This window comes from Strongylocentrotus purpuratus, unplaced genomic scaffold (genome assembly GCF_000002235.5).
Source record: "Strongylocentrotus purpuratus isolate Spur 01 unplaced genomic scaffold, Spur_5.0 spur5_scaffold_21, whole genome shotgun sequence".
NCBI lineage: Eukaryota > Metazoa > Echinodermata > Echinoidea > Camarodonta > Strongylocentrotidae > Strongylocentrotus > Strongylocentrotus purpuratus.
The window spans coordinates 37,264,446-37,277,726 of NW_022145607.1; the positions used below are offsets into that span (position 1 = coordinate 37,264,446).

Sequence of the window (13,281 nt, forward strand, 5' to 3'; positions counted from 1 at the left end):
CGATTCGATATTGGAAATATGTGCTATTGCATTCGATATGAATATTGGAACTTGTAAATATTTGTGGTCGGGGTTCTGACTATTCATATGAATTCAAGAAAAATAGAAATTCTGGGAAAAGCGAGGTTTGCAGCGACGTCTTTTACGATATTGCAATATTGCGTTATTTGCGATCTGATTTATCTTTCCATATCTAAGGTAATTGCACAGACTTTCAAGAAAGCAAACCTAAAGCAATTATTAAAGATATCTCGTCGCATCACTTCTTAAAATGTACCAAAAACTGCAATGACAAATTATGAAATCCAAATTCTCTTTCTCTCTCTCTCTCTTTTAGTTTTATGTCCAAACACCTCTTGGTCATCTCCGTATGGTATTGTCCAGTTTTCGTCAGGAGACCTTCATTCGTGGATTGAATCGAGTGGAGAATTTTGTCCATTTTTCACCATCAAGGGTACATGAAATAAATATTTTTGATATTAAAATATTTTTTCTTTTAGTCTTTAGATAGTTAAGCTTACATGAGAAAGCAAACCCATGAATGTTAAGATTAGTACCGACTAGAAAGTTCTTTTTATAAAACATGAATATCATAAACCAGTCAAACCTGCTTCAGTGACCACTTGTCTACAAAAATCACCTGTCTACAAAGACCACATTTTTCGTTTCCCTTGACAATGGTTTCTCATTGAAACATGTATTATAGGCACCTGTACATAGAGACCACCTGCCTATAAAGACCACTTTTCTTGTCTCTCTTGGGTGGTTATTATAGACAAGTTTCACTGTAAGAACAGTATTAATACATGTATTAATAATGATAGCAATGCTAATAGTAATATAATAGTGATGATGAGAAAATGAAGAAGGAGAAGAAGGAGAAGAAAAATATTGATAATAGTAATGATAATATCAATAATAATTTTTAACCCGGGAAGCCTCATCAGCATCATGCTATTCTTCATGGGTGCCCTGCATTCTATCACCCCAGGAACTTTTAGGCACCCATTTACACCTGGGTGTTGCCAAAGGACGTCAGTATTAGACTAGGATTCGAACCCTTAACCCTGATATTGAGAGTCGAAACAAAGAGCCACCATACCATACATCTTCACGCAATATACCATGTTAATATGAGACTAATAATACATTTATTCACTGTGGTTCTGGATATATCAAGATGGAGAGCCAATAGCACGAGCCGTCTGCTCCGGTGATTATATCTATCCTTGTGCATGGGTACCTTCAGATAACTGCGGTGTCAATAAAACAGCTGATCAACTCTTAATCTACTTAGAAGAGGTAAACTTGATCTTATTCTAGTCTGTTATGGAGTTCCTGGTATTGTGCGTAGTAAATACATGATCAGCTATTGTGCACACAAATGTTACTGCGGAATGTCCTTCACCCTTAAACGCTCGAAAAATTATACTTTATCCACACAATCAGGTAACAAACTTAAAATTTGAAATGAAATAGGCCTAAAAGATATCGTCAGAATCTCTTTTTCCACCCCTCTCATTTTGTATGGATTTTGTTCGCTTCATATCACATGAATGCATGGGTGTCGATCCTTACGTAATACCTATTCATCAGGGGGGGGGGGATGAATGAATAGATCGCCCCCCCTGATGAATAGGTATCAGTTACAGATCGACACCCATGCATGAATGACATGGTTAATGACAATTAAATGTTCATGTCATGTGCCATATGCATGCTTGTTGATCCTAACGATGAGATTTTTAAAATATCATTAATGCATGACGTCATCTAGGCGCCATTTTGTTAATTTCTTTTATTGACCATATTTCAGTCATACATTGTCATTTCTGAATGATATTGGATATGCATAGACTTGACATCATGGGTAAACTTTTGGTAACACCTATGTATGTGCGCGCGTCATGTGGGACGCGTACGTGTGCATCAACATTTGAAATGTCAAAATACTTATTGGACTAATTTACTACATGTTTCAGGTCTTTTCGAACATTTCAAAAATGTGCAAACGCGGACACAAGCGCGCGCATTTTACGTGTACCATCCTTATGCTATAGTCACATTACCCAAAAGTAGCCTGCTCGGCGGCCGAGCGGCGAGTTTTTAACCAATTCTGCCCGGCGGCTGGCCGGCCACCGAGCGGCGGCCGCCCAGGCACCGCTCGTTTTTAGGGCATCGCTCGGTCGCCGCTGAAGTTTTAGCGCGGAGTTAAAATTTGGGCGGCGCCTGCTCACTTTTCACTCGCCGCCCACAATACGCTCGGTGCCTGGGCGGTCGCCGCCCGGGCACCGACCTAATCGCTGGGCGATGCATAATTCCAGCAGCGACCGAGCAGGCTACTGATCGGTCGGTCGCTGCTCTGATTTGTGACCATAGCTTTAGTGAATTTATCAATTCAATTTTTCCTCTTGTGTTGTGTTGGTGATACTATTCTTAGCAATTTGACCTAAATGTAGCTCATAGATGTTCGTTGAACCTCTAAATTGATGCATGTGCGCATATGCAAAAATTGCCAGAAGTGGTCCGCGAAAAAGTACGTATTTTGGATCCGCTATAACTCTTCAGAATGACCCCCAATTTTTCTTCCATGTTCTGATAGGATATGAATTGGAAATACGATTTCATGTATCACGATTGTTCTTAGAATGCTTTGACGTCAATATAGTACCACTTAAAGGAAAACAATTGAATTTGATTCGATTAGGTAGTGGCTGCCTTGCTAAAGCCAGGGAAATAATCGGGGCAGCGCCAGGAGCGTCACAACGTGACGGACATGTGCGCTATATACACTGTCGCTCATATAGTTGGAATATTTTTGTTTAACCCCAATTCATGGAATTATTTTCAATAATTTAAAAATAATAGATCTAGATAATAGTATACATTCTCAGATTTTATTGAATGACAATTTGCCAATGTGTGTTTTGCGTGACTGCTAAAGCATGTGTATGCTACTATGCTTATCAACTAGGGGACCCACGCCCTTAAGTCATACATGACAGCAATGAGGATTAATGCCCCGCAAAAGAGCACTAATATAGCACATCGACACGGTTTTGATCCTAGGGCCTTCACAGTTACGAGGCCATTGCTTTGTCACTGAACCATGACTGTACGCAGCGGGGGCTAGGGTAGGGGGCAGTTTCCATAAATTAAAAACAAAAAAATGCAATAAATTTTCAATAATTTATTGTATTTTACCCCGGTCCCCAACATAACATAAATCCTCTGGACGGCCATGTATTATGGCTCAAGGCATAGGCACACAGAGGATTCTTATTCCACCGTTATGAGCGACAGTGTAAGAAGCCACCATTAGTATTATTATATTGCTATTATTTGCCGTTGTTGTTTTGAATATATATCGTCCATCCATACTCTGATGTCTCCCATATTTGTACCTAAGACTTTACTCAACAAATGAACAATGAACCAATTTTTGATCAGCAGACGGGTTCGTCGTCAAAATTCCGATATAAAGTGAAGCCTGCAACATCTGCCATTATGGTTTCTACTTGTACGTGTTATATAAATGGAGGATTTTATTTTTAAAGTCCGAATTTCTCATTGACTCTATGTTACTAGGTGTTTGGCAGCGTATAGTGTAGCAAATCTCCTAATGAGCGTATTTCAAAATTCTCTCCCTATCTGTCACAAGTCACATCTAACCACAAGTCCTCTGGTTAGGATAAACGCTCCTTCTACTCATTACCTTTATCACCGACCCACCCAAGCCGTTGCCGTCAAAACGTGATTCATGTGCTTGGCTGGGTCGTTAAAGATAAAGACCAGTTCTGGTCATGCGATTGCATTTTGAAAGAAACGTTGTGGAATCGATCCGAAAAGGTTGTTCATCTAACATATAAGTATTGGTGTGTATATTGCAAGGTTCTGGAATCATCAAAAGGATAAGAACATTGGCCCAGTCTTCGTTAAGTTACAAGCCCTGAACACAGAAAGATGTTTATGGGACTACGCACACGTGCGCGGCATGTGCGTTTATCTCTCACATACCAATAGATAAACTAATTTACCAAATATATCAATTAGTAGGCGGTTTCCTGGCAAATTTGTTATCATCATGTATTAGTCAAAACATATTCTTTGACATGAGTGGTAATAAAAGCTTCCATTTCATTTTTTGAAATTGGGGCGTTTCCAATTCTGGTCTTTACCTTTAATCATAATATGCAGTTTAGCCTTTTGGTCTCACGGTCAAATTCGGTAAATGCCTCTTGGTTCTTACTAATCTCTATTGATAATTTATCTCTCGCACAATTCTCATCTGCACATTTTCTCCTCAGGACTCTCGACTTGTCAACATTGCTTTTCTTGCTGCTCCAACAACATACAACATACAACATATTTGTATAATAAATAATCAGAACTGTAACTTTATGAGCGACGTGTTATTTCGTAGTTTGTTTGCCTACTCCTGTCATTAATTTAATGGTAACAGGGTGGTACCTTAACTATCTGAATTAAACAAGAATAAAAGTCGATAACCGGTAATTTCAAACTGTGGTTTTTTTTGATAGAATCTGATGACTGGTGAAAGCGACATTCAGGACGCCCTGTCAGTATTGACTGGGATCTCCCAAGACACGAATGTTACTTCTGCTGGGGTCGATGCTGCCTTTGACATCATTCACCAGACAGGGTCGATTTCTCAACCAACCCAAGAGGTGATTTCATTGATTAAAAACAAAAAACAATCAGCAATAATTTATTTGATGGAAGATCACCCAGCTGAAAGAAATAAGTGAAAGTTTTTCTTCTTTTCTCTTTCAGTATTGCTGTAATAATAATATAAATAATAATCCATATTTGTATAGTGCTTAATGCATCGATAATGTCTCTAAGCGATGTACAGATTAAGGCTTGCCTGCACATAGCCTTTAGACAAGGCCTCATGTCTGATAGACGCCGAGCGACTTAAAAGAGACTAATCGCGAAAACCCGAGTGAACGCCAGAGTGAGTGTCCCCTTCAAGTGGCCTTTAGTAATCTGGTTTGGATTTCTTATGTTAACACTTGTTTTCGACTGGAATTTTCTACCGAAATGGTAGTTTCCAATCACCGAACGTATCATCGCGTGACGTCGGCATATATTATCCATCACGTTCACATTAAACTCTACGTAGTACGAAATTGAACGAAATGAGTTGGACTGGTTCATTTTATATAGAGGGAAAGTCCAATTATATCACTTACAATTGTTAGCTCAAGTCATGAAATGCTGCCTATTTTATTGTACACTAGCTGTCGCTCATATAGTTGGAATATCTTTTTTTTTATCCCAATTTATGGAATTATTTTGACAATGATTTATTCCAAATAGATCTAGATAATAGTATACATTCTCAGATTTTATTGAATAATAATTTGCAAGTGTTTGTTTTACGTGACTTCTCAAGCATGTGTATGCTACTATGCTTAACAACTAGGGGACCTACACCCTTAAGTCATAAATGACGGTAATGAGGATTAATGCCCCACAAAAGGGCACTAATATAGCACATCGACACAGTTTTGATCCTGGGGCCTCACAGTTACAAGGCCATTGGTTGGCCACTGAAACATGACTGTACGCAGCGGGGGCTAGGGTGGGGGCAGTTCTCACAAACAAACAAAGACAAAGAAAATGCAATACATTTTCAATAATTCATTGCATTTCCCCTGTCCCCAACATAAAAAAAATCCTCTGTAGTACGACCATGCATTATGGCTCAAGGCTTGGGCCAATAAATCCAAAGTCATAATAATTCATGCAGAGCCAGAATCCAAAAGGCCTAGCGACTAAAGCCACTCGATCGCGCGTTCACCCCGGGTCTCTAGGCTCATCCCAGCCGCTGATTGGGATGGAAAATAGCAAGAGTCACGAGGCCTTGTCAAAAGGATAGCCTGCACACAATTTATGCACATTTTTAACTCCCTTGGGTGTATTCCAGCCAGGCGCTATTTTACAGACCCTCACAATGCTCAGCAAACTACACAAACCATTACATTCTCCCGGGTACCATTAAACACCTGGGTGGAGAGTGGCAGGTGTAGATTAATTGTTTTTGTTGTTTTATACTAGAATGTTGCTTCAGTCGTGGACATCGTTAGCAACCTGGCCACGTTAGACCAAGCCCTCACCATGGATGCTGAGAAGAAAAATGGTGCTGTCAGCAGAGCCACCATGGCCTTGGAGAAAATCCTTCTAGCAGTCAATGTGCCATCCAACCAGACCTTCCAACAAGTGGCAGCAAACCTAGTGGTACAGGTACGATGATAAACAAAATAAGAACATAATAAGTCTGGATTTAAATACACTTCCGAAGTGTGACTTCATACTAGACTAGTTGTCAAGGTTGCTTAACCCTTACTGTACTGGGGGGGGGGGTGGGAGCCCCCCTCGACATTTTCGGAGATCGCGCCGCAACCGCTCGGAATTTTGAATTGTCGTTTCATGACTTTTTCTCCTCAAGTCTTACGCACATTTTGATACCATTTTCGTCGAAATCGGATATACCTGTAAGGTGTTACATAACAATTAGTATGCGCATGTCATCAAAAAAGTGCTATAATTGCATATATTCATGTACAAGCAGAAATGTGAAGATATGAATACATTAGAAATAAAACAATAGATATAATAAGAAATAAAAAACAATAAATACATAAGAAAATAAAAGTTGAAAATCGCATCAAATTTGCATACATTATCATTATTAATTACATTAAATAACTATTTTGTGTTAGAAAAGAAGTTCATATGAATAATGAGTTTCAACATTCAAAGAGTGGAGTCTGACAATTTTTGTAATGATTCTAGTTCCCTATATATATTTCCAGATTTGATATTCATGAATGCGTATTTATAATTTATGCAAATTTACCTATGCATCTTCAAATATCACAAAAATATTGAAACCTCAGGAATTTGAGATGAAGGAAACATTTATTCAATACATTTTCAAGATTCTTCACAAGTCTATGGTCAAATATGTAGAGTTTCCTGTAAAATGCATAAAATTAGCATTTTGCATAATTAATTAGGCTATAACGACAAAAATGTGCATATTAGGAAAAAACTAATTATACCATCTTGTTCCTTACGTAAATATCTACAAACATGCAAATTTTCGCGTTCATCGGACATTCCACGGCCAAGATCATAGGGGGGGGGGGCCTCCCAGGCCCCCTTCCCCCCCCCCCCCAGTCAGAGAGTGCCCGAAATAGCCCAGTACAGTAAGGGTTAACTAATTTGTGCTAAACAATGGTAACTCCATGCACCAGCTCCAAACACTGACTTTGCCCTGCTCCGGTCCAGGCCATTACTTGAATGATTTTGCAGCGAACGGTTTAACACACCATATCTGATCAAGCCTTTAATCTTACAATGCATTTCTTTAGGTAATCAACTCTGAGTCTGATGGTGTCCGTGATGGGATTGCCTTCTCCATCATCGGCGATGACAGCCAATCCTTTGATGAAAGTGACATCCAGCTATCCACCAACAATCTCGGCAATGGTAACCGAGGTGGTGTTGTCCAAGCATCTGTCGTCATTGGGCCAGAGACCATTGATGAAGGCACCATGGGGAATATAGCATTTACTGTGTACCGAGACGATGCATTGTTTGTAATGGACGGTGGTCAAGACAATCAGGTGGGAAGCAATGATGGGCGTCGCAATATCACGGTCAATACTAATATCATCGGAGCGAGCCTTGGTACGAGTGAAACCAAACCTCTGAATGATCCGGTCACCATAACACTGGAACACAAACAGGTAAGATACAACATCTCTTCGTAAGCTGTACAACTGCACAATGGGCTGAAATAATATGCTTCAAATCACTAAGTACAGAAATGAAAGTGAACGAACTTAAAACCTGTTTTTATTGTGTTTTTCTCTCAAAACAATTATATATACTTCCAGCGAAATGCAACAAATCCGCAGTGTGTCTATTGGGAATATTCCACTAATGCTTGGTCAAGCGATGGCTGTGTTTTGACAATCACTTCCGAGACACATACCGAATGCCAGTGCAATCATCTAACAAGTTTTGCTGTTCTTATGGTAAGAACATGAAATAATAATGAGGATACAAATGGAGATAAAAATAATAACAATAATACTAAACATAATGAAAATGGTAATGATAATAATGGCAATAATAATGGTAGTGATAATGATATTTAAAGGTAAATTATTCCAGAGAGTTGCACAGCCATAGCATAATTTGCATTCTTATATTATTCTATATGACATTTACTTATGATATCATCGCGATTTGCCCATTGTCGTGTGTTAATATTATGTACTGTTTACATAATCCCCTACGACAATTTAGAATCAAATTAATATATTCAAATATCAAGACGAAATCGGACGATTCGTTACCTTTGATTCGTGGTTCTTATCAGCTTCAACATCTAACAACACGTCATCCTTTGGAATTGGCATATTCCAATCCAATAATCTACATATTCATAACAGTACTGTTGTTACTTTTTGTCAAAGTCTGGAGATAAATCTTTAAGACATTTAAAAGCAACTATATACATCTATCTCCAAATTGGCTTATTCTATTTCCACATTGTGATGCCTTCTGTTTCACATCAGGATGTGAGTGGGATCCCCAGAAGATCTGAGAGAGTTGAACAAGTGTTTGGGATTCTCAGCTACATAGGATGTTCTCTCTCTATTGTAGGCCTCTTGGTGACCCTGGCTGTCTACGGCACTGATAGGTAAGACTTTGAGGAAAATCCAACATAAACTTTTATTCTAAAAGAAGGCACAACAAAATCAGAAAAGCAGGCAGGTGAAAATTGTCAACGAAATCGGACCCCCAAACCAAGATTTTTTTAAACGTTGCAACCACAACATATGCATTTTAAATTGACTTTATCGGTAATGTCCCTTTTGATGGAGTCCGTACTACATTCCCAATTTCTGCTACACACGAAATGACTAATATTCCATTTTATTTTCAAAATGTGTGAATCAAGAGGGTCTTTTCTTTGAAAGAACTTTTTATAATATGCTATCCATGATAATTCTCGAGTAGTGCCCCAAAAGAGATGACAGAAAATAATGATATCTTTGTGTACAACAAACGTTCCTGGCAACGTCACAATCCACTGATTGAATTGTCAAACAGTCATAACTCTCATTTTATTAGAATTATTTATTCAAAAATTCGGTATTCTGTTTCTCTAATTTGTCTGCTTTCGTACTGATAACTATCACAAAGGTTGGATTGCCTCTAAACTTCCATGTTCCTACCCTTTTTCTATCAACAAACGTTCTCAACACCAAAGGAGACTCCAATTGTCCCCCTAGTTTAGTCAGTCTAGCGTTTTACCTCATCTTGGTATATCACGAGAAAAATCTTACTCTATTAACACCCACTTTAATTATACCTTTATTCGGGGGGGGGGGGGGGTCGAATACACAAGATGTTTTATGCTTTCTAAGTTGGTATGGATTCTTAGCCCTAGCTAAGTCTCGTTTATTTTTTGTTAGGTATTCCCTCTTAATATTTAATATTAACGTTGGTAAAGTTAAAAGCTAAATAGATATCTAAACTAGCCTTTTAAAAAGTACAGACGCTTTTTATAGGAGTAGTGGCTACAAGTCAGATGCTTCAGTTGTCAACGGATACTAGAAATTGGAATGTACTTAGTAGGTCAGCATATTCAACTCACCTACTCCGCTCTGAACATTTACATTTGTTCATATTAAGTATCTGTTTCTCTTTGCCCCAGGAAACTTCGTTGCTTGCAGCACATCCGGATCTTAATGTGTCTCTGCATCACGCTCCTCTTCCTGTACGTCTTCTTCATCATCATGACAGCACTCGACCGATATCCTGGAGAACCCGAGGTCGGTCCAGGTCTGTGTGGGGTCATCGCCGCTGTCCTCCACTTCACCACGCTCTCATCGATGTCCTGGATGGGCGTTGAAGGGATAAACATGTTCCTAATGGTTGTCCGTGTCATGGACTCGTATATCCCACTCTTCATGATGAAAGCCTCCACCATTGCATGGGGTAAATTGTTGTTATAACTTGTTTGTTATGCAACTAAGTTGTAAGGGCTTACACAATACAAACATTGCTTCTCTAAGCATGCCCCTCATTTTCAATCAATACATTCAGGTCATCGATGTTATGTAATAATTGTCAGTTCTTCATTAATTCTACTTCGTCTATTATACAAATGTATTACTTCCTTTTTTAAATATTAATTATTTACTTTCCTAAGTACTTTATACTCGCATATCACGTTCATATTAAAAAACAGAAATCAATCAATCAATCAATGAGTCAAACATTGCTAAATTTCTATAATAGTAGACCTATTCATGTTTGTTCCATTTGCATTTCTTCGCTTACTGGAACATCATTTCTCCTTCTTGCTTTCCTTTTTCTTGTTCTTCCATTTTTTATTTAATTTTAATTTTTAATTTTTAGAGAGTATTAACTAAACATTTTTATTAATGTATTTGTTTGACAGGAATCCCTGCTGCGATAGTACTCCTTACTGGTGTTATCTCGAGACAGAATTACGCCAACTCCGACTAGTAAGTACTCTCTACGTCATTCTCATCCTATCCAGCAAATGCAGGATATTCTTGATTTAAAGCAAATTTAGTGCTCTTCAAAACAAAACTCAGCACCCTCAGCTGCTGTGGTGACAGACAAATAAATCTTTCAAATAAAAGGAAAATCTTCGCTGAAAACTACAGGTATTGAAATTATTATGAACGTATGCAAACAAAAAAAGGCAAGGAAATCGAGCGAATCGCCCAAACCAAAACTGTCAATCAACATTATATGGTATGAGTATGCATGTCAGTTGTATTTTAAGATAGTTGGATTACATTTTGTTAATATAAACAACCGTCGATTAGACATGATAAAAATGTTCTTAATCCGGAGATATGATTGGTAATACAAAATAAGAGTATAGTAAGCATAATTACTGTTGGTGAAGGTGATGGAACAAACTTTTACTCCAGAGCCAGAGGTGATCTGGATGTAGCTATCTTTCCGAAGCAAGCTGAGGAAAGATAGCGTTTATAATTAGATCGCCTAGGAAGTGATAGTTAGCCATCGCCTGAAACCTAAAGGTGATTATTTGCTTTATATTCCACATCGGAAAATTTTACTCCTTCCGTCATTTTAGAGCAACCAATCATCAATCAACAGCTAGCAAACGATGTACAGTGCATGCAGTACTTAAGCGCTTTGCACTGTGTATCTTCAGTGAAAGTACGTTGCACTGTGTATACAGTGCAACGAACTTTTCGTCTCCCATCAATGATGGGCGAACTATCTGTTATCACGTGATTTACTTTTGACCAATCGTAGCGCAAGATTCTTTGTATGGGGAATGTAACATGGAATAAAGGCATATAGTCAATCTGTTCGTCTTGCACTCATCCGGGTAAACCACAGAATATTATCTGATTTCGGTTACTTTGCATCCTGCAAGATGAACATCTTTCGTATGTCTTTATTTACTTCTTTTGTTCAATATTCTGCATCCCTTTTAATGCATGTACCCTACCAGAATTAAGCATTTTGTCTATCCGTATGTTAGGATGATTATTTCCATTTTCAATTGCACAGCTGTTTTCTTCAGAAATGGCCACTCGTAGGCGGTCTGCTCATCCCAATGGCCTTCATTCTCGCTCTTAATCTGATCATCTTCGCTCTCGTTATGCGTCGTCTCATGCGCATCAAATCGGGTGGCAGGAATGCTAGCGAGTTAAAATCAGAAGCCCGCCACGAGATCATGCGCCGTCTCACAAACGGGATCGGCGTCCTCCTCCTATTTGGTTTGACCTGGCTCGTTGGATACTTCACCGTGATCGAACAACTCAATCTCGCAGTCCATGTCATCTTCATTCTACTCAACTCTCTCCAAGGATTCTTCATCTTTGTTTTCTACGTTCTCCGACAACCGCAAAGCCGTGCGCATTTGCGGGAACACATGGGTTGCTGTCTCCACGATTCACCCTTGACGACAAATGCAGGTCCGATGAGTATGAAACAGACTACGATGACAGGAACAGAGAATTCGATTAACAAGTCTGTGTTGAGTGAATCTGATATTGATGTAAATATCCATGACGAAGTATGTGAGTAATGCATTACCCTAAATTACTCACATTTCTTTTCAACATTCAATTTTGGTATAGGCCCAATCATTTGTAAAACTCTGAGTCTAGTCAACAGTAATCACTCTACTTAAAACAATTTGAAAGATTAACAAAAAAACAAAACTGACACAACAAAACTTGAAGTATTGACATTCGCTGACATCATATCTGAAGCTACAAAATAACAATTATGGAATGCTGTATTTAGATATTTCGATTGGTGTTCATATAAGATAACATTAAACAAAAAGATTAACATACTTGTTGTAATATGAACCATTGAAATACTAATCGTTTGTGTGCATGGTGGATGCTTAGAATATGTAGCATTTTTAAAATATATCTTCTGGTCAAGTTAATTTGTTTCCCAAAATGTAAATACAATATTTGTTACCTTTCTGTTACTCCGTTGGGTAAAATTGAGTAAATTTGAAACTTGTATGTTTGTTAGATAAAATATTACTGGATAAATCTGTACCCAATTAGGGTACATCATACCTAATACTTTTTTTTCCACCCAACAAGCATGCAAGTTCGCATTTTAGCCAATATAATAGTGCATACAAAAAAGGTATCCGAATTTTGATAGCTCCTAATTAAAATTTCAAAACCAATGTGAATTTTAAATCTATTTCATGATGAAGAGTAACTTGTTTTCTGTCCAATGATAACCTATTCATAATATTTGTGCCACGAGTGACTTAAAAAAATGTTGTCAAAATCGCCTTGTACCAAGTTTAGATTGATCAAACAAGTGCATGTCAGGCCATATGCATATGTTTCTTTGGTCCTAAATCCTTTTAAATTTTAAGTCTCCTGCTTCAGTGCTTCATTGTTTATAATGATGCAAAGTAAATGTATCTAGAATTCCACAGAACAATCTTTCGATCCATAGGTTAACCTTTGATAATTTAAAGCAGCCTACTAAGTTCTCTCTACCCACTTGTCAAACTTGGTAAAAAGAGGATTTTGACAATACTTTTTGAAAAGTCTGTCATCCATGGCAGCACAATTATAAATATGGTATAATTAGACAGTGTATTGGTTGTAAACCCTTTAACATAAAATACAATTCAAGGCCACCAAAACTACTACTTATAATTTAGAAGCTACGAAA

General features: G+C 38.1%; 1 protein-coding gene across 1 annotated transcript in view; it reads left to right on the forward strand.

The window, feature by feature from the left end:
- Window positions 1-12,811, forward strand: part of LOC100889558 (adhesion G-protein coupled receptor G6) — a 32,114-nt gene extending 19,303 nt beyond the window's left edge. Inside the window, exons 9-18 of the mRNA XM_030994726.1 lie at window positions 338-454; window positions 1,181-1,302; window positions 4,542-4,688; window positions 6,085-6,270; window positions 7,404-7,781; window positions 7,932-8,072; window positions 8,619-8,743; window positions 9,764-10,047; window positions 10,514-10,580; window positions 11,632-12,811. Coding sequence (XP_030850586.1) covers window positions 338-454; window positions 1,181-1,302; window positions 4,542-4,688; window positions 6,085-6,270; window positions 7,404-7,781; window positions 7,932-8,072; window positions 8,619-8,743; window positions 9,764-10,047; window positions 10,514-10,580; window positions 11,632-12,151 — 2,087 coding nt within the window. The 3' untranslated portion in view covers window positions 12,152-12,811. The remainder of the gene's footprint in view (window positions 1-337; window positions 455-1,180; window positions 1,303-4,541; window positions 4,689-6,084; window positions 6,271-7,403; window positions 7,782-7,931; window positions 8,073-8,618; window positions 8,744-9,763; window positions 10,048-10,513; window positions 10,581-11,631) is intronic.
- Window positions 12,812-13,281: the final 470 nt, after the last annotated feature.